The 21790-nt window shown below is 45.5% G+C and overlaps 1 protein-coding gene across 3 annotated transcripts in view; it reads left to right on the top strand.

The window, feature by feature from the left end:
- SIN3B (SIN3 transcription regulator family member B) overlaps window positions 1-21790 on the top strand; it is a 77767-nt gene that overhangs the window by 16335 nt on the left and 39642 nt on the right. For all 3 annotated transcript variants that reach the window (XM_056518153.1, XM_056518150.1, XM_056518152.1), the window contains exons 6-9: window positions 6189-6332; window positions 6438-6557; window positions 8803-8892; window positions 16799-16917. In XM_056518153.1, the coding sequence (XP_056374128.1) occupies window positions 6189-6332; window positions 6438-6557; window positions 8803-8892; window positions 16799-16917 (473 nt within the window). The remainder of the gene's footprint in view (window positions 1-6188; window positions 6333-6437; window positions 6558-8802; window positions 8893-16798; window positions 16918-21790) is intronic.

Genomic DNA, 21790 nt, shown 5'->3' with positions numbered 1-21790 from the left:
TCAGTGCTATGTCCTATGCATAGCACGGAACAGTATTAGCAAACAAATTATTGCTATAAATAGTCTCCTATGGGGACATTAAAAAAAAAACAAAAAAAATGTAAAAATCCCCTCCCTCAATAAAAAAAGTCCCTTTTTCCCATTTTACCCCCAAAAAGCATTAAAAATAAACTAATAAACATATTTGGTATTGCCGCATGCGTAAATGTCCCAAAATAGGGCAATTTCAAACTTAATTTTTTAAAGCTGTGCAATTATAAAAAATCATAACATGGGTATCATGGGTATTGACCCACAGAATAAAGAGAACATATCATTTTTACCGTAAAGTGTACCGCGTGGAAACAAAACCTTCCAAAATTGACTAAATTGCAGTTTTCTTTTCAATTTTCCCACATAAATAATAATAATTTTTTGTTTGCGCCGTACATTTTATGGTAAAATGAGTGTTGTTATTACAAAGTAAAATTGGTGACGCAAAAAACAAGCCCTCATGGGTTTGTGGATGGAAAAATAAGAGTTATGGGGGATGAAGGTGAGGAAGAACAAACGAAAATGCTAAAATTGGCCTAAAGGGGTACTTCGGCAGAAAACTTTTATTTAATTTAATTTTTTTAATCAACTGGTCCAGAAATATAAACAGATTTGTAAATTACTTCTATTTAAAAATCTTAATTCTTCCAGTACTTATCAGCTGCTGTATAATACAGAGGAAATTCTTTTTTTTTTTTTTTTGGTCTGTCCACGGTACTCTCTGCTGACACCTCTGTTCATGTCAGGAACTGTCCAGAGCAGGAGAGGTTTGCTATAGGACAGTTCCTGACATAGACAGAGGTGTCAGCAGAGAGCACCGTGGAAAGACAGAAAAGGAATTCAGAAAGGAAAAAACTTCCTGTTTATTATACAGCAGCTGATAAGTACTGGAAGGAATACGTTTTTTTAAAAAGAGGTAATTTTCAAATCTGTTTTAACTTTCTGCCACCAGTTTAAAAAAAACTATTTTTTTCCAATGGAGTACCCCTTTAAGGCCAAAATGGGCCTGGTCCTTAAGGGATTAAAAGGCGTAAAACACCCAAAAAATCCAAATGACAAAGTCGCTAGTTTTTGGTCACATCACATCCCAGAATTTTTTTTATAAAAAGTGATCAAAAAGTCATACACAAAAGTGGTACCGTTTTAAAAACTACAGCTCATGGTGCAAAAAATAAACCCTCCATAGGTGAAAAAATAAAGTTATAGGGGTCGGAACATGGCAAAAAAAAAAAATAATTGCTGTGGTTAATTTATACAAATATTATAATTTATTTTTTTTAAACTGAAAACCCCTTTTGAAGGGCCGTTCACACAGGGGGATATTTATCAAAACCTGTCCAGAGGAAAAGTTGCTGAGTTGCCCATAGCAACTAATCACATAGATTCTTTCATTTTTCAGAGGCCTTTTCAAAAATGAAAGAAGCGATCTGATTGGTTGCTATGGGCAACTCAGCAACTTTTCCTCTGGACAGGTTTTGATAAATCTCCCCACAATGTTTTTGATTAAGCATGTATGCCTTGGAAAGCTCCTAAAAGTACAAACATTAAATGGCTAATGCCCAAGAGAAACTCCAGAGAAACTCATAACAACCAATCACAGCTCAGCTTTCATATCTTAACCCCTTGGGGACGGAGCCCATTATAACACTGGAGCATTTTTTGTTTTTTCAAATCTGACCTCTATCACTTTATGCTTATACTTTGATTCCGAGAGAGTTTTTTTTTTTTCGTGACATATTCTACTTTGTCATTGGTAAATTTTTGTTAATACTTGGATCATTTCTAGGTGAAAAATTCCAAAATTTCAGGAAAAATTCCAAAATTTTGCTTTTTTCTAACTTTGAAGCTCTCTGCTTGTAAGGAAAAGGGACATGTCAAATAAATTATAAATTATTTGTTTGCATCATAAAGTTGACATGTTTTTACTTTTTGAAGACATCAGAGGGCTTCAAAATATAGCAGCAATTTTTCACGGAAATTTCAAAATCTGAATTTTTCAGGCACCAGTTAAGTTTGGAAGTGAATTTGAGGGTCTTTATGTTGCAAATCCCCTATGATGGACCCCATTATGAAAACTTCACCCCTCAAAGTATTCAAAATGACATTCATTTAGGTGTTTCACAGGAATAGCAGCAAAATGGAGGAGAAAAATGAAAATCTCCATTTTTTTTTTTTTTTTACACTAACATGTTGTTATTGTAGCCCCATTGTTTTCATTTTTACAAGGGGTAAAAGGTAAAAAGGCCCCTCAAATCTTGTAATTCATTTTCTCTTGAGGTGCACTAGAGGGTGCACTAGAGGGCTCAGAAAGGAAGGAGCGACATTTGGCTTTTTTTGGAGAGTGAATTTTGCTGAAATGGTTTTTGGGGGGCTTGTTGCATTTAGGAAGCCCCCACATGGCATACTATTTTGGAAACTACACCCCTCAAGGAATGTAACAAGGGGTACACTGAGCCTGAACAACCCACAGGTGATTGACGAACTTTCGTTAAAATGGGGCGTAAAAAAGGGAGAAAAAGCCCCCAAAAATGTCTACCCCACCCCCCCTCCCCCCCACACACACACATGTGACCCCATTTTGGAAACTACACCCCTCACGGAATGTAATAAGGGGTGTAGTGAGTATTTACACCCCACTGGCATTTGACAGATGTTTGGAACAGTGGGCCGTGCAAATGAAAAATTAAATTTTTCATTTTCACTGACCACTGTTCCAAAAATCTCAGACACCTGTGGGGCGTAAATGCTCACTGCACCCCTTATTACATTACATGAGGGGTGTAGTTTACAAAATGGGGTCACAAGTGTAGGGGGTTCATTGTTCTGGCAGCATGGGGGCTTTGTAAACGCACTTGGCCTTCAATTCCAGCCTAATTGTCTCTCCAAAAGCCCAATGGCGCTCCCTCTCTTCTGAGCCCTGTAGTGCACCCGCAGAGCACTTTACATCCACATATGGGGTGTTTCCATAATCAGAAGAAATGTGGTAACAAATTTTGGGAGGCTTTTTTCCTATTACCCCTTGTGAAAATGAAAAATTTGGGGTAACACCAGCATTTCAGGGGAAAAAAACAAATTTTTAATTTTCACGTCCAACTTTAGCGAAAATTCGTCAAACACCTGTGGGGTGTTAAGGCTCACTATACCCCTTGTTACATTCCGTGAGGGGTATAGTTTCCAAAATGGGATCACATGTGGGTATTTTTTCTTTTGTGTTTGGCAGAACCGCTGTAGCCAGCAGCCACCCCTGTGCAAATCACCAATTTAGACCTCAAATGTACATGGTGCTCTCTCACTCCTGAGCCTTGTTGTGCGTTCGCAGAGCAACTTGCGTCCACATATGGGGTATTGTCGTACTCAGGAGAAATTGCATTATAAATTTTGGGGGTCTTTTTTTCTTTTTTTAACTCTTGTGAAAATGAAAAGTATGGGGCAACACCAGCATGTTAGTGTTAATTTTTTTTTTTTACTTTTCCTTTTCATAAGGGGTAAAAGGAGAAAATCTCCCAAAAATTTGTAGTGCAATTTCTCGGAAATACCCCATATGTGGCCCTAAACTGTTGCCTTGAAATACGACAGGGCTCTGAAGTGAGAGCGCCATGCACATAGATGCGGACCCGGATACAAGGATGGGGCTGGTCTCCACCAAAACCCTACAGCAGTGTTTCCCAAACAGGGTGCCTCCAGCTGCAAAACTCCCAGCTTGCCAGGACAGTCAATGGCTGTCTGGCAATATTGAAATTTGTTGTTTTGCAACAGCTTGAGGCTCCGTTTTAGAAACACTGCAGTATGAGCCGTTTTTCATTTTTATTGGTGGGGGGGGGGGGGGGGGGGCTTAGGGGGAACTGTGTAGGGGTATATGTAGTGTTTTTATTTTGAGGTAGTGTAGTGGTGTTTTTAGGGTACATTCACACAACAGGGATTCACAGTGACTTTTCCGCTGGGAGTTTGAGCTGCGGCAAATTTTCGGCCACAGCTCAAATTCGACGGACGAGTAAGGGTATATGAAGTGTTTTACTTTTTGTTAGTGTAGTGTTTTTAGGGTACATTCACACAGCCGAGGGTTCACAGTAAGTTTTCCGCTGGGAGTTGAGCTGCGGTGGAAAATTTGCCGCAGCTCAAACTTGTAGAAGGAAACCCACTGTAAACCCGCCCATGTGAATGTACCCTGTACATTCACATGGGGGGGCGCGCCCCAAACCTTCAGCTGTTGCAAAACTACAACTCCCAGAAGGCACTGACAGACCATACATGCTGGGAGTTGGTTTTGCAACAGCTGTAGGCACACTGGTGGGCACTGAGTTAGGAAACAGACTCTAGCTCAGTGATTCCAACCCGTGTGCCTTCAGCTGTTGCAAAACTACAATTCCGTGCATGCCCAGACAGTCAGGGATGCTGACTGGTGTAGTTCTGCAATATCTGGCCCTTCAGATGTTGAAGAACTACAACTCCCAGCATGCCTGGACAGTCTTGGCATGCTAAGAGTTGTAGTTATGCAACAACTGGGGTAGAACAGTTTGGAGTCCGCTAAGAAGTGGTCTCCAAACTGTAGCCCTCCAGATGTTGCAAAACTACAACTCCAAGCATGCCCAGACTTTCCAGGCATGCTGGGAGTTGTAGTTCTGCAACATATGAAGGGACAGATATTGCAGAGCTACACGCCCAGCGTACCTGACTGTTTGGGCATGCTGGGAATTGAAGTTTTGCAACATCTGGGGGGCTACAGTTTAGAGACCACCGTATAGTGGTCTCCAAATTGTGGCACTTCAGATATTGCAAAACTACAACTCTGGGCATGCTGGGAGTTGTAGTTTTGCAACTTTTAGAAGGCCACAGTGAAGATCTTCACTGCAGCCACTTCCGCTGCAGTTTCCGGCCGCACTCCTGATGTCGCAGTCTCCGCCGCCCCATGGTCTCTCCCACCGCCGCTCCGGTAAGTCCGGTCCCCCCCTTGTTTCTCCCCCGATCTGCCCGAACTTTGATCGGTGGGCAGAGCGGGGGAAATTAACTTTAACCCTCCCACCTCCAACTGCCATTGGTCATCAGCCTGATCGACCAATGGCAGGGGATAGGAGGAGGTGGCACTGCCACCTCGCTCCTATCCTTTAGCATGGTCGGAGCTGTCTGTGACCCCATTGGCCCGGAATCACCGCAAATTGCCGGTCTGAATTGACTGGCGATTTGCGGCAATCGCCGACATGGGGGGGGTCTCAGGACCTACCTAGGCATTGTCACAGGATGCCTGCTGATAGATATCAGCAGTCATCCCGGTCTTGTCCCCGCCCGGTAAGTGGCGGTGATCAGAAATGCAGAGGGCGTACAGAGACCCCCTCCTTCCTTAAGTGATAAGACGCAAGGGCGTATCCATACACCCTTCGTCCCCAACAAGTTAAAGGGGTACTCCAGTGAAAACCTTTTATCTTTTAAATCATCTGGTGGCAGAAAGTTAAACATATTTGAAAATTACTTCTATTAAAAAATCTTAATCCTTCCAGTACTTATTAGCTGCTGAATGCTACAGAGGAAATTCCTTTCTTTTTGGAACACTGATGACATCACGAGCACAGTGCTCTCTGCTGACATCTCTGTCCATTTTAGCAACCGTGCATAGCAGATGTATGCTAAGGGCAGCATGGTGGCTCAGTGGTTAGCACTGCTGCCTTGCAGTGCTGGGGACTTGGGTTCAAATCCCACTAAGGACAACAATAAATAAAGCATTATTATTATTATTATTATAATAACGTCAGCAGAGAGAACTGTGCTCGTGATGTCATCAGAGAGCATTCCAAAAAGAAAAAAAATTTCCTCTGTAGTATTCAGCAGCTAATAAGCACAGGAAGGATTAAGATTTTTTAATAGAAGTAATTTACAAATATGTTTAACTTTCTGCCACCAGTTGATTTAAAAGAAAAAAGGTTTTCACCGGAGTACCTCTTTAAGGGGCTCAGGTAAAATGAAAGCTGAGCTGTGATTGGTTATGAGAAATCCACTTCGGTTTTTCCCAATGTTAAGGCTATGGACATAACATATACATCTAAAGCTTTCCCAGTTTACACACTAAACATATACCTAAAGGGTCTATAACAGCTAGTAGTAAAAGCCACAGCAGAAGAATGACTTAACAATCCCAAAAATATTGTATATTTTACTCTTGTTAGAAGGATCAGTTAAATCCAAAAAGCCGTCCATTTCGTGGTATGTCTGAGGAAGAGGTGTTTACAGAAGTGGCCAATCTATTCCGTGGACAGGAGGATCTGCTTTCTGAATTTGGCCAGTTCCTTCCAGAAGCCAAGAGATCATTGGTAATTTATTTATTTATTAATTTTTTTTCTTTTGCTTTCCCCCCCCCCCCTCCATCAGAAATACAGATAAATAAAATGGTGAAATAATTCTGCTGCTTTCTTTAGTTCACTGGAAATGGTGCATGTGATCTTGGTAGTGCCAGAAAACTTGAGTACCAGCGTAACCTGGAAAGTCGAAAACGTTCCAGATCTCTCCTTTTACGCCCTATGTCTTGTCCTTCCAAGGTAAAGTGCAATTTATATCTCCTGGATAAATTGGTTGCTATATGTCTAAGACAAAAGTCTTGAAGATTGAAAAATCTGGGTCAACATGTTCATAATAAGCGTGTGTGTATATGTTTTGTTTCTTGGTCACTCTTCATTGGGGGACACCTATACTGATGGTATATGCTCGTGACACTAGGGGGAAAAAAGTAGTCTCCTCCTGGCAGGATATACCTGTGTACTGGAAGTGGGGTAATCAGTTTTATCTAGTGTCAGTAGGAGGCAAGACACAGGTCTGGGAGCTCACCAGAACTGGTCTTTTTTTATTTTTTATATTCTAGTAAGGAATGTTAAGTTAGGGTTTTCATCTCCTTTTTTGTTTCCCTTTTTTAGGTGGGGGTTCAGGAGCATGGCGCTACCTGTTCTCCCATATACAACAATGGGGCACGGAACATAAGAGTATGGGCAGTCAACCCCTTATTGCCAGCGCCTGAAGGTTGTACCCTGGGTCTGGGTCCCCCACTGCCCCTGCTTGCCCCGCTATGACAGCCTAAGCATGGCCTGATGCTGGCTGAAGACATCGAGGTGAGTATGTGGGGACAACTGAGGCGAGTATGCCCCCCATTCAATACCTGACCCCCCAGGTCCAGGAGGGGTTAACCCTCGCCATTTTATTCATGCAGCTTCTGCTGCATCTCAGGGCTTCAGCGGCAATGGTGGGGGGTTATGAGGGAACTACTCAAACGTTTCTCCTCGGCTCTCTTTTATTTTACTTTATTCTTTAATTTTTTGGCAGCCCCCTGATTCTCTGCACTCTGTCAAGCGCTGGGATTTCGCTATCTGCGGCTCTGTGCTCTTAGCCAGTGCCAAAGCAGCATGCATGCAGATAGGTCTGCTGCAGGCCAGCGGACCTTTTCACGATCATAGTATGTGCAGATAGCCACCATCGCATCACCTCTGCGCTCGGGTCTGCTGTGCGGACTCGGCAGGTGTGCGCATCATGGGTGTTCAGCCGGCGGGAGTTCAGGTGGTTATGGCGGCACGTAGCTCCGCCCTCCTTCTCCCCCTTAACCAGCACGCAAACCGGACGGTCAGACTGCCTCCTCTCCAGGTTCGTGCGGTGCTTATCCGCAGTCATGTGCTTCTCTTAGCGTCGTATAGCCCTAACCCCCCCCCCCCTCGGTCGGTAGGTAGGCAGAGCGGATCAGTTATCCTCCGATGCAGCAGCCGGTTCCAGCCGGCACGCTCTTGACCCTTGCTCAGAGCGGTGCTTATTTTAAGTGTCCCTACTTCAGGGACATGCTGTGGGCGTCCTAGCCCGTCTCACTTAGGGGACCACACGAGCGGCATCAGTTACAGGATGCCTTGCTCCCCACGCTTCCTTCCTGCCATTAAAAATTTTTTTTTTTTTAAATATAAATGGTTACTCAGACCATCTGAGGGCGTTTGGTGCCATCTTGTGGCCAATAATTGTATTGTGCCCTTGTTTTCCATTGCTTCATGTGAGCTCCTCCTTGTGGCAACCAAGCGCTATTATAGCCTTGATCTGTCATGTCAGTTTAATATCTGCAGGGTCCTTTCTAGGGACTGTATTGGGGGCCGCTTTATTTGCTTCTGTCTTCCTGTGGATGACCTACTATTTGCAAATTACATTGACTCAGTTGAGGTTTAGAGTCTCTACATAGGATGGTCTCTTCCTGGTGTCCTAGTATATTTCCATGTACAGGGGTTCTTCCGGGAGCTCAGTTTGTGGGCCTTGGTTGTTTCTGCCCGGGGTCTCGTCCGCAGGCCTTATGGTCGAGTGGGTTCGGTCTCTGGACTGATTCCCTTTATCTGGTGGTTGTTTTTCCCACTTTAGGGGACTGCTTTGGTTTGTCCCATCAGTATAGGTGTCCCCCAATGAAGAGCGACCGAGAAAAGGAGATTTTTTATTTTTTTTTGTACTCGCCGTAAAATTTCTTTCTCGTAGCTTTCATTGGGGGACAACGCACCCACCCATTTCTTAATTTTTTTTTTTGTCTGGATAATATTTTTCGGTTATTGTTTTATTTATTTATTTTTTATCAGGGATTCTTTTCTAGAGTTCTTCGGACATATTTCTTTGTTGGCTTCTTACCTAGTCTCAGTGCCTCCTAGTGGCAAGAGCATATACCAATCAGTATAGGTGTCCCCAATGAAGGCTACAAAAAAAAGATTTTACAATGAGTACAAAAAAAAATCTTTTTTTGCTTTGCTGAAAGTAGCCTAACTTTACTTGTCTCACCAGAAAAAGATGAAAATGCGAAAGTCCAAAGACCAGTCAGTGGCAAGTGTGGGCAAGTATGGTACTCTTCAGGAATTCTCCTTCTTCAACAAGGTAAGGGGACACACTGTTTTTTTTTAAATATTGTTGAAAAAGGTATGATTATATGTCTATATAACACTTGCCTAGCGGTTGCAGTCGCACCTGTTGATTGCCCCTTAAAAGGAAATTAAGAGCAGAATCACCAGCCCTAATTAAAAAATGTGTGTGATGCTGAATCTAACATAGTTTATGAAACTGAAAATCCATTGTGCATTTAGGAGATACATTTAAAATTGCAAATCATACTCTTGAAGCACCAAGGGTGTTCCCCAGCCCCTTCATGACCTGTTCTGCCTGCCCGCACCGGCCCTGGGATACTGCCACCTTTTATAAGTGTTCATCTACTTTTCTTTAGCATGTCAACTTGATGTGCTGGGACATCACCCCCCCAGCCCAATTGTATCCATGGAGTGCACATGTTTATGAAGGGGCAGTATTCCAGGGCTGGAGCGGGTGGGCAGAATGGTGCACCAAGACGTTGGAGATTGCATATTTGGATTATTAGGTAAATATCCAGAGAGACGGGATTTTGACATGGATAACTGCGTTACATTCACCATCACCTGCACTTATAACCTGTATAATCAGGTCAGTGTGTGTATGTGTAAAATTGCTGTCAGTTTCCATTTAACCATATTCCTAAACTGTTTTTATGCGATATGTTTTTTTATTTATTTTATATACTTAAAGGGTTATTCCAGGATTTATTTATTTTTTATTTGACTATGCTACTGGGGCTGTAAAGTTAGTGTAGTTCATAATATAGTGTCTGTACCTGTGTGTGATGGTGGTCTCGCAATTCTTATTTGATTTTTGCCCCAATATTTATTTTTAACTGCATACAAAATTACTCTTGTCTAGGGATTTCCCGGGTTGCAGTACGTCGAGACCTGACATCACTAGTCAGTTATGCAAAGGGAGCCAGTCCTGCTTCAATGGGTGGAGCGACAGAGATAATTATGCAACAGCTGTAGGCACCCTGATTATAAAACACTGGTCTTTTGCGTTTATTTGTGCTGCAATGGGTGGGAGGGAGGAATGTAACTTCATAATTACAAGCATGGAACTATGGGATGTGTATTTTTTTTTTTTTTTTTACCCAGAAGCCTGCAGAGTGCAATATGGCCTACTTAAATCTCCATTTTACACCAGAAGTGGTGTCCTCTCCCTGAGGAAAGTACTGACCCCGTTTAAAGCCACAGGCCTCTCACCTCAGCCAAGCCAGATAACCCTGCTCTGTAGTGACGAGGGGCAAACACCCCGAAACAGCTGTCTGCAGATGGGTCCTCTTTCCTTCTGGAGAGAGTTCTGGCTTGGCATAAATCCTAATCAGTTCTGAGGCCTCATAATTGGAGCCGGAGCTGCTTGCAGGACACACTACCTGTGAAGGTAATGTGATGAGCTGATGTGAATATTTTTTTTTTATATATATATATATATATATATATATATATATATATATATATATATATATATATATATATATATTATTTCTATTAAGGTTTTCCAATTGAATTAACCACATACATGTCAACAGTCCCTGGAGGACCCTCCCCACCTGCACCAACAGAGCAGTTAGACCAGGATATAGGCAGGATCAGAAGGAACAGTCAATATTCAGAAATCATAGACCCCTATAAGTATGGGAGTGAGCTGTATCCCCACGGAGAACACTAACACGGTAATACCACACCACAGACATACTCTTTGACTCACACACCTATCCGAACATTACCTGGGAGCTCGCCAGTCATCCAAATAACCACCCGAAGCGTGGGAAGTCTCATGAACTGGAGGATCCGTAGAAACATCTAACATCCTCCACGGCACCCAAACCTTATCAAATTTTTTTTGCCATTTCCGACTTGCGTACAAAGTGTGATATAAGGGAACATATTTATTCACTAAGGCTATCCACCGAGACAGAGGAGGGGAGGACACATCCTTCCAAACCATCACTATAACCTTGCGTGCACAAAACAAGAGAAAACGGATGAATATGCGTCTATAGGAGCCCGCCTCTAATCCATTGATAACCCCCAACAAGCATACTTTCAGTGTCAATACAAAGGGGAATTCCTGATGGTCTGCCAAGAACGTCATCGCCTCTCTCCAAAAGGGCACCACACAAGAGCAAGTCCAAACCGCATGCAAAAAAGTGCCTCTCTCCCTCACACAACTAAAACAAGTTTGACCCTTAGTCCCCTATGCGACGTAGTCTATCGGGAGTATAATACAAATGTAGGATAAAACTGGATTGAATGAGCATATCACGGGTACTAACCATTTCCTTCCACATGTCTACAGAAATACTAGGAACATCTTCAACCCACTTTAGCTGTGCAAGAGCAAACGGGTCTGGATCCACTGATAGCAATAAAATAGAACTCTGAGTGAGAGGCTTGACCAAGTCGGTGGTCCCCAGGAGCAATTCCAAATCATTAAACACAGGGGTAACTTCCAGGGAACCAAACTGTGCAGAGACCGCATGTCACAACTGAAGATACCTGACGTGGGCAACTATACCAGTGCAGACCTGTACCCCAAACAAAAAACCATATCAGGCGAGTGCAGGAGCTACTTACAACCCACCAACCACCACCTCCCGCCCACTCAGTAACTAAGGACAACACCCCCTTGACCCTCTACCAGGGGAACCCTAGGGGGGGAACTCGTACCTCGGCCAGCTAGAACTCCATACCTACACTGCTAACTAAGAAGGGACTAGGCAGTCCAGCAGGGATATCAGTCCGGCGGCTGAGCAACCCTAGGGGCAGCATCTGCCCCCTGCATCGCCTCAGCAGGTGAAGTGAAGTATTTGGTAGTGCATCCATCCACCACCCTCAGGCAAGCCGGGTACAGCACAGCATAACACTATCCTTTTGGAGCGAACTTTGGCTTGGACAACTGTAAATTGGGTACATTGTTTTCTTAATTCCACGGAGAAGTCCGGGTAGAAGGAGACTGCTGTCACCGAAGAGCACCTCGCCTCTAATCTTAACCGCTCTCAGGATAGTGTGTCTGTCTTTAAAGTGAAGAATCTTTGCCAGGATCGGTCGGGGGGTCCCCCAGGAACAGGAGGTCTGGCAGGGACCTGATGGGCCTACTCCACTGAGAAAAAGGGAGACAAGGTATCCGCAGGCAAAAGCTCTTTCAGCCAGGATTCAAGGAACGCCACAGGATCAGCACCCTCCGCTTTTTCATGAAGGCCCACCAGCCTAACATTGTTGCAGTGTAGGCGATTTTCAAAGTAATCAGCTCTGTCCACTGTACCGCCTAAACTGCCGCTGGAGATCAACAATTTGTTGAGGGAGCGGGGGTAGAGTATCTTCCACCGTAGAAACTCTGTTTTCCACCTCCGTGGTGCGTTCTCTCCGCTTTTGCGTCTCGTGACGGAGGATGACAAACTCCTGTCTAAGCTCATCCACTTTGGAGATCATAGAAGTATGACAGGAGGTGAAAGTAGACAATATTTCCGTAAAGGGAAGGTCCATGGTGGCCCCATCATACGGTATCCGCTCAGGAAAAGGCAGGGGATACGGATCAGGTGGACGGTGAACTAAGGACCCAGACTGATCAGTTGAAGCGCTGCCCGGCAGGTCCTCAGACCTGGAAAACTGACAAAGTGTTTTAGCAGCATTGGCCTCTACTTTCGTAGAAAGAGGTGTCTGGGCCACAGAGTCTCACTGGGAGTGACCAATAGCCTCAAAGTGTCCATCTGAAGAAACATCATCATCCGAAGAATGGCCTCCCATGGCCGCCCACAGTCACTTATCCGGGTAAGTATGAGCAAAGTAAGGCACCAAAAGCAGATGATTAGGACCAAAAGGAAGTACTCACAAGTTCTCCAAGTGCAGTGCACCTTATGGTGGATAACCCCCTTTAAGTTCTCATAGGGGACTATTAGAAGCAATCATTGAGATTGCAATACACTCTTCAGTGCTATGTAATATCATAATACTATTAACAATCTTCTTGTTCAGTTTGGCTGTTCAGGCTACACAAGAAGGTTGGCCATCCTGCGAGCAGGAGATGATTGCATGGCGTGGTCTCAATTTTCAATATAGTTGTCATGATTGACACGAATTAAAGCACCTATAGGGTTAATTACAGACATTATTGCTGCTGTCTACCAATATCACAGAGTCCCTGATCGCAGCCGCAGCTCACCCGCTATAAAGTGAGCGCAGCTCCTACATCTGCGTCATGGCTGCGCTGTAAATGTTCAGCACTATGCGAGAAGTTACTTGCTGCAGCACTGTACGTTTCTCGGTAGCTTCACTGGGGGACACAGGGAGGCCATGGGTATTATACTGCTGTCCACTAGGAGGCTGACACTAGGCAAAAAAAGTCTGCTCCTCCCAGCAGGATATACCCGCCCACAGGCACTGAGCTAATCTGTTTTTGGCTTAGTGTCAGTAGGAGGCAGACACAGGTCTGGAGTTTTCCAGACCTGGTCTTTTCTTTTATTATTTTCTAGTTCAATATGTCTAGTTAAGTAGTTTTTTCTAGGTTGGGCGACAGGAGCATGGCGCTGCCTGATCTCCACCATGCGACAAAGGGGTACGGTGTATAGACAGTGGGCTGGGTCCGAGTCCCCCACTTGCCCCTGCCTGCCTCGCTATGGCAGCTTGGCACGGTGCAGCGTGGCCATAAGCTGGCTGAAGCCACCTGGTTAAGTAGAAGTAGATCGAGTGGGGGTGAGTATGTACATCCCCCCCCCCCCCTTCCTCTATATCCATAGGGTCTCCCTTTCCGATGGTTGAGCCTCCTAAGGGGGTCTTCTTACTCAGTACAGCTCCTTCTAGGCCGCCAGTATCTTAACCCCCCCCCCCCCCCCTTCTCTCTCTCTATTGGATGCAGTACAGCCATATTTTCTAGCCGAACCTGCACAGACACCGTGCGCTTCTGCTCCCGCCATACCACAGCTTAATCAGCTGGCGGTGGGGGAGTTTTTCCGTGGTGACCTGTTGGTCATTTACTGGGGTATGGAGTTTTGACAGGTCCAAACTTAGGGATACTAATCAGCGTGGCTCGCCTCCCTACCCCTACAGTCCCTTGGGGCATACCAGGAAACCCAGCGGCACCCTACCTGTTTTCACTGCCGGTCACCCATACTAAATCTGCCGGGGCAGAAGTTCTGTTACCTCACCATCTGTGCCAGGTGACCAAAATGGGTGCCCCAGCGTGTGCAGCGGACTCTCTGCAGCTTCCATGGGGCTAGTCCGATGTCAAATGAACTCTCTACGGCGCCCATGGAGTGTGTGAAGTTTGTCGCATCAGCAGCTGCTGTTCCGGTTCTCCATTATAGGGTGAGTGAACCGATGTACTATGGCACTTCTACAATGCCCATTTAGAGGGCGACGTCTGCTACATCCACAGTTGCAGTTCTGGTACTCCACTGTGAGTGAGAGTTAGCCGATGTACAATGGACCCGCTACGACTGCCATTAAGTGCATGACGTTTGCCATATCCGTGGCTGCAGTTCCGGTACCCCACTAGAAGTGTGAGTGGACCGATGTAATATGGACCCTCTATGATGCCCATGGAGAGAGCGATGTCTACCACATCCGTGTCTGCAGTTCCGGTACTCCACTGCAAGTGGGAGTTGCTGAAGGGGTCACCTGCGAGTGCAAAGGGCTCTGCTATGTCCGGGGGAGCTTGCGGTCTGCGGCACTTGCGGCTGAGCTTCTGGTCCCCCCCCCCCCCTTCCTGTTGGAGGTGTCCAATGGCTGTGTTCCTGCAGGTGCATCGTACAGTCTACAGCAGCAGCGACCACTTTACCACTGTCATGGGGGGGGGGGGGGGGTATAACATTGCTTTCCAGTGTTATCTGTTATGGTTCTGACCGGAAGCCCATGATTGCTCCTTTCCCGAAGGCGCTTCTGGTACCCTGCTAATAATATGATGGGCCCTTTTGGAGTGACCCTGCGTATTCACCGGCCACTTGGAACAGTCATGGCGTCTATTTTCCCCCCTTCCTTATGGGGAGTTTCAGTGGTTTTCAAGGGGTAATAATTCGCAGGCTACCTGCTGTAGCTTTCGCACCCAGCGCACTCCCCTCTTCTTTAGAAGGGGCAGGTTTGCGGAGTGCCTGCACTGGCCAGTACAGCCTTTTCACTCCTCCCTTCCTGGAGGTGGGGAGTTGTTTGCAGGGTCTCGGGGTGTTTATTGTCACGTTTTTGTGGATTCTGGCTCTGGCTAGTCCAGGGTTTACATTCCATTGAGATCTGTCTCTGCCTTGGGGCTTGTTGCCTAGGGCGTTTCACACAGGCTTGTAGTTGAGAAGAGTCTACTGGTGTGGGTCTCCATGGTCCCTCTACTTATTTCTGGATCTGTGAGCTGCTGGTTCTGATGGCGGCTGCTCTGGGGTTTCTGGACAGCTCTTACCTCCTTACCGGCCTGTTTACCTCCCTTCTTCTCCCTCTTGGGCCATGCAGACCTCGTGGCCGAGGGCCTTTCGGTCAGTCTGGTTGGTCCTGTCTGGCCAATGCGCACTTCTTTGGGTGTAGTCCTCCCGTCGCACTCTTTTCCCTGCCCTTCAAGGCGATACAAAGTGTTCTTTGAGTTTTTCTCTTCCACCTGTTTTCTCGTAGAGTGGCCCTGGGCCTGTGGCTTTGGTACCTGGGCTTCTCGGTTTGGGTGGTCGACAACGGGCTCCATGCCCTAGCCTTCTTCGGGCCAGATCGCCCTTTTGTTTGGGCTTGGATGGGGATCTTGCTCTGTTTTTCTCTTCCTCCTTTGCCAGCAGCTTCTGGTTTGCATCCTTCTGAGTTCTTGCCATCTGCTGGGTGTGCTCAGCTGCTTTCTTCTTGTCTTCTCCCTCTTCAGACTCAGTCCTGCATTTGCAGCTGGTTGCCTGGCAGGACTCCCCATTCATGCTTTCCAGCTTATTTCTACTCTAGGAGCCGGCATTTCCTCACCAGGTTCTCTTGCCTAGATGAATCTCGGACTTGGGGTTCTCTTGTCGCTTCTCTTGCTCGTTTTGGCCAGGCCTCGCCGGTCCTGTGTCTTTCTTTTTTTTTTTAAGGTGGTTTCCGCTCCTGCCAGGATGAGTTCGGCCTGGCAGGCCTCCGGGGCGGCCATTTATTTCCGTTTTTGGTCGGTTGTCGGAACCCTGTCTCTGCATGACTCCTACCTTTTGGGTCCTTGCTCTACCCTCATATTTTGTGGGGACTTTTGGGTGGTTGGGTTCTGGATTCCACTGGGCCTTGTCCTCTTTCTTCTGCAAAGGGATATGGCTCAGTCTCTGGCCTGACCTGCCCTTCTCTTGCAGTTGTTTTCCAAAGGGACTGCTTTGGGACGTCCCATGGTCTCCTGTGTCCCCAAATGAAGTGACCGAGAAAAGGAATTTTTTTTTTGTACTCCCTGTAATATCTCTTTCTTGTAATCTTCATTGGGAGACACAGCACCCACCCATTTCCGGTTACCTGGTCAGGTTGTTGTTGCCCGTTTCTGGTATCCTTCGGATGCATCTCCTTGTTGTTTGGCTTATCCTACTGCTTTGTGACACAACTGATTAGCTCTGTGCCTGTGGGTGGATATATCCTGCTGGGAGAAGCAGACTTTTTTTTTGCCTAGTGTCAGCCTCTTAGTGGACAGCAGCATAAAACCCATCATCTCTTGTGTCCCCCCATGAAGGCAACGAGAATGAGATTTTTTGGTGAGTACAAAAAAAATCTCCTTTTATGACACATGTCCTTAAGAGATTAAGTAACAAAAGGTACTATACTTGTGTGTTATTGTATATTTTTTTTATTAAATGCTTGTCCTGTAATATCTGTCATTGTCAATGTAGAAAAGCTGGCAGAAATTGGGGACATATGACAGTGGTCTGCAAAGCTTGTTTATTGGACATACCTAGTCTTGTAAAGCCTCTTCTCTGAAAAATGTTAAACTTCCACATTTTACATTTAAGGTTCGTCGAGTTTTGAAGAGCCAGGAAGTTTATGAAAATTTTCTGCGATGCATTGCCCTGTTTAACCAGGAACTAGTATCTGGCACTGAGCTTTTACAGCTTGTCACTCCTTTCTTGGGGTAAGTTCAGAAACACTACATCTATAATAATAGGATAAAAAAAAGTAGTGCTAATGCATATGTGGTGGTGTTAACCCCTTAAGGACCAGGCCATTTTACACCTTAGGACCAGAGGGTTTTTTGAACATCTGACCACTGTCACTTTAAACATTAATAACTCTGGAATGCTTTTAGTTATCATTCTGATTCCAGGATTGTTTTTTCGTGACATATTCTACTTTAACATGGTGGTAAATTTTTGTGGTAACGTGCTTCCTTTCTTGGTGAAAAATCCCAAAATTTGATGAAAAAATTGAAACTTTTGCATTTTTCTAACTTTGAAGCTCTCTGCTTGTAAGGAAAATGGATATTCCAAAAAAAAAAAAAAAAAATTATTCACATTTCCATTATATCTACTTTATGTTTGCATCATAAAATTGATGTATTTTTACTTTTGGAAGACATCAGAGGGCTTCAAAGATCAGCAGTAATTTTCCAATCTTTCACAACATTTTCAAACTCACAATTTTTCAGGGACCAGTTCAGGTTTGAAGTGGCTTTGAAGGGTCTTCATATTAGAAATACCCCATAAAAGACCCCATTATAAAAACTGCACCCCCCAAAGTATTCAAAATTACATTAAGGCAGCGTTTTAACCCTTTAGTTGTTTCACAGGAATAGCAGCAAAGTGACAGAGAAAATTCACAATCTTAATTTTTTACACTCGCATGTTCTTGTAGACCCAATTTTTGAATTTTTACAAGGGGTAAAAGGAGAAAATTTATACTTGCATTTGTAGCCCAATTTCTCTTGAGTAAGCACATACCTCATATGTCTATGTAAAGTGTTCGGCGGGCGCAATAGAGGGCTCCGAAGCGAAGGAGCGACAAGGGGATTTTGGAGAGTATGTTTTTCTGAAATGGTTTTTGGGGGGCATGTTGCATTTAGGAAGCCCCTATGGTGCCAGAACAGCAAAAAAAAAAAACACATGGCATACCATTTTGGAAAGTAGACCCCTTGAGGAACATAACAAGGAATAAAGTGAGCCTTAATACCCCACAGGTGTTTCATGACTTTTGCATATGTAAAAAAAAAAAGTGTGTTTCCCCCCAAATTTCACATTTTTGCAAGGGTTAATAGCAGAAAATACCCCCCCAAAATTTGTAACCCCATCTCTTCTGAGTATGGAGGTACCCCATAAGTTGACCTGAAGTGCACTACGGGCGAACTACAATGCTCAGAAGAGGAGTCATATTTGGCTTTTTGAGAGCAAATTTTGCTTGGGGGGGGGGGGGGGGCGCATGTCGCATTTAGGAAGCCCCTATGGTGCACGGACAGCAAAAAAAAAAAAAAAACACATGGCATACCATTTTGGAATCTAGACCCCATGAGGAATGTAACAAGGGGTACAGTGAGCATTTACCCCCCCCCCCCTCACTGGTGTCTGTCAGATCTTTGGAACAGTGGGCTGTACAAAATTTTTAATTTGCACAGCCCACTGTTCCAAAGATCTGTCAGACACCAGTGGGGTGTAAATTCTCACTGCACCCCTCATTACATCCCGTGAGGGGTGTAGTTTCCGAAATGGGGTCACATGTGTTTTTTTTTTTTTTTTTTGGTGTTTTGTCAAAACCGCTGTAACAATCAGCCACCCCTCTGCAAATCAACTCAAATGTACATGGTGCACTCTCCCTTCTGGGCGCTTGTTCTACGCCCCCAGAGCTCTTTGAGCCCACATATGGGGTATCTCCATAGTCAGGAGAAATTGCATTACAAATTTTGGGGGGCTTTTTTTCCCTTTTACCTCTTGTCAAAATGAAAAGTATAGGGCAACACCAGCATGTTAGTGTAAAAAATTTATTTTTTTACACTAACATGCTGGTGTAGACCCCAACTTCACATTTTCATAAGGGGTGAAAGGAGAAAAAGCCCCCCCAAAATTTGTTAGGCAATTTCTCCCGAGTACGACGATACCCCATATGTGGCCCTAAACTGTTGCCTTGAAATACGACAGGGCTCCAAAGTGAGAGCGCCATGCGCATTTGAGGCCTGAATTAGAGATTTACATAGGGGGGGGACATAGGGGTATTCTACGCCAGTGATTCCCAAACAGGGTGCCTCCAACTGTTGCAAAACTCCCAGCATGCTTGGACAGTCAACGTCTGTCTGGCAATACTGGGAGTTGTTGTTTTGCAACAGCTGGAGGCTCCATTTTGGAAACAGTGGCGTACCAGACGTTTTTCATTTTTATTGGGGAGGGGGGCTGTGTAGGGGTATATGTAGTGTTTTTTACTTTTTATTTTATGGTAGTGTAGTGTTTTTAGGGTACAGTCACACGGGCGGGGGATTACAGCGAGTTTCCCGCTGCGAGTTTGACCTGCCGCGCAAAATTTGCTGCATCGCAAACTTGCAGCCTGATACTCACTGTAAGCCCCCTGCCCATGTGAATGTACCCTGTACATTCACAGGGGGGGGACCTCCAGCTGTTACAAAACTACAACTCCCAGCATGCACAGTCTATCAGCGCATGGTGGTAGTTATAGTTTTGCAACAGCTGGAGGCACACGGGTTGGGAAACACTGAGTTAGGAAACAGACAATGTTTCCCAACCAGTGTGCCTCCAGTTGTTGCAAAACCACTACTCCCAAACATTCTCAGGCATGCTGGAAGTAGTAGTTCGGCAACATCTTTAGCGCCAGATGTTGCGGAACTACAACTTCCAGCATGCTTGGAGTTGTGGTTTTGCAACATCTGGAGGACTACAATTTGCAGACCACTAATACAGTGGTTCCCAATCTGTGCCCTTCCAGATGTTGCAAAACTACATCTCCCAGTATGCCAAAACTGTCCATGCATGCTGGGAGTTGTAGTTCTGCAACATCTGAAGGGCCAGATGTTACAGAACTACAACTCCCAGCATGCCTGGACAGTAAGGTCATGCTGAGGATGTGTAGTTTTGCAACATCTGGAAGGGCACAGTGGTCTCCAAACTGTGGACCTCCAGATGTTGCAAAACTGCAACTCCCGGCATGCACAGACGCCAAGGGCTGTCTGGGCATGCTGGGAGTTGTAGTGTAAGGGGACCAGAGGGAGCAGTCCAGATCGCTTTACGGCGGTCTGGACTGCTGCAAAGGTCCCGCGCCGCCGCCGCCGAAGATCCACTCACCTGTCGCCTCCGCCGCCGGGATCCGGGTCTTCAGGGATGAGGTAAGTACCGGGCCCCAGCACTTCCCCGTCCCCCACCGCGTCCTCCGGTCTTCCTCCCGTTCTCTCCGGACTTCCAGGGACCGGGCAGGGCGGGAGGAAGTAACCCCCCCCCCCGCGATTGGTCGGTTAGCTAACCGAGGAATCGCAGAGGATAGGAGGAGGTGGCAGGCTTGCCACCTCGCTCCTATACTTTAGCATGGTCCTGGCTGTCTGTGACAACCGGGATCATGCAAAATTACCGGGCGGTCTGGTCCCAGAGACCCGATCAGCCCGGTATCGCCGCAGATCGCAGGGGCGATTTGCGGCGATCGCCGACATGGGGGGCAGACATGGCCCCCCCTCGCCGTTTGCCCTGGATGCCTGCTGAAGCATTTCAGCAGGCATCCGCTTCCGATCTCTGCACGGCGCGCGGCAGGGGACGGAAAACGCCAGGGTGTAAGTTTACGCCCTTGGTCCTTAAGTACCAGGGCGCAAGGGCGTAAAATTATGCCCTTTGTCCTGAACAGGTTAATGTACTTCCTCCTATTTAAAAACTGTGTGAAAACAAACAAAAACAAAAATGTTGTCATTGTGTGAATGAGATTTTATTATTTTTTATTGCTTTTTTACTAACATAGAAAATTTGGCTACTACCAGTGGTATCTTATTACTTTATATTCTCTTTCTTGTGGTTGATGAACTGTATACTTTAACCCCTTAAGGACTGAGCGTTTTTCTGTTTTTGCACTTTCGTTTTTTCTTCCTTACCTTTTTAAAAATCATAACCCTTTCAATATTGCACCTAAAAATCCATATGATGGCTTATTTTTTGTGCCACCAATTCTTCTTTGTAATGACCTCAGTCATTTTACCCAAAAATCTACAGCGAAACGGAAAAAAAAATAATTGTGCGACAAATTGGAAGAAAAAACGCCATTTTGTAACTTTTGGGCCTTCCGTTTCTACGCAGTACATTTTTTGTTTAAAATGACACCTTATCTTTATTCTGTAGGTCCATACAGTTAAAATGATACCCAACTTATATAGATTTGATTTTGTCGTACTTCTGAAAAAAAACATAACTTCATGCAGGAAAATGTATTCATTAAAGGGGTAGTCCAGTGGTGAAAAACTTATCCCCTATCCTAAGGATAGGGGATAAGTTTGAGATCTCAGGGGGTCTGACCGCTGGGGCCCCCTGCGATCTCTCTGTACGGGGCCCCGGCTCACTGCCCAGATAGCGGGTGTCGACCCCCGCACGAAGCGGCGGCCGACACGCCCCCTCAATACATCTCAATGGCAGAGCCGGAGATTGCCGAAGGCAGCGCTTCGGCTCTGCCATAGAGTTGTATTGAGGGGGCGTGTCGGCCGCCGCCTCATGCGGAGGTCGACATGCCCCCTTCCCGCGGGCTGTCGGGGCTCCGTACAGGAGATCGCAGGGGGCCCCAGCGGTCGGACCCCCAGCGATCTGCAACTTTTCCCCTATCCTTAGGATAGGGGATAAGTTGCTCACCACTGAGTCACCACTGGAATACTCCTTTAAAATTTGTCGTCTTCTGACCCCTATAACTTTTTTATTTTTCCATGTACAGGGCGGTATGAGGGCTCATTTTTTGCGCCGTGATCTGAAGTTTTCAGCGGTACCATTTTTGTTTTGATCGTACTTTTTGATCGCTTTTTATTAATTTTTTTTTTTATGGTATAAAAA

This window comes from Hyla sarda, chromosome 1, assembly GCF_029499605.1.
Source record: "Hyla sarda isolate aHylSar1 chromosome 1, aHylSar1.hap1, whole genome shotgun sequence".
Lineage (NCBI taxonomy): Eukaryota > Metazoa > Chordata > Amphibia > Anura > Hylidae > Hyla > Hyla sarda.
This window is presented reverse-complemented; position numbering and strand designations above follow the sequence as displayed.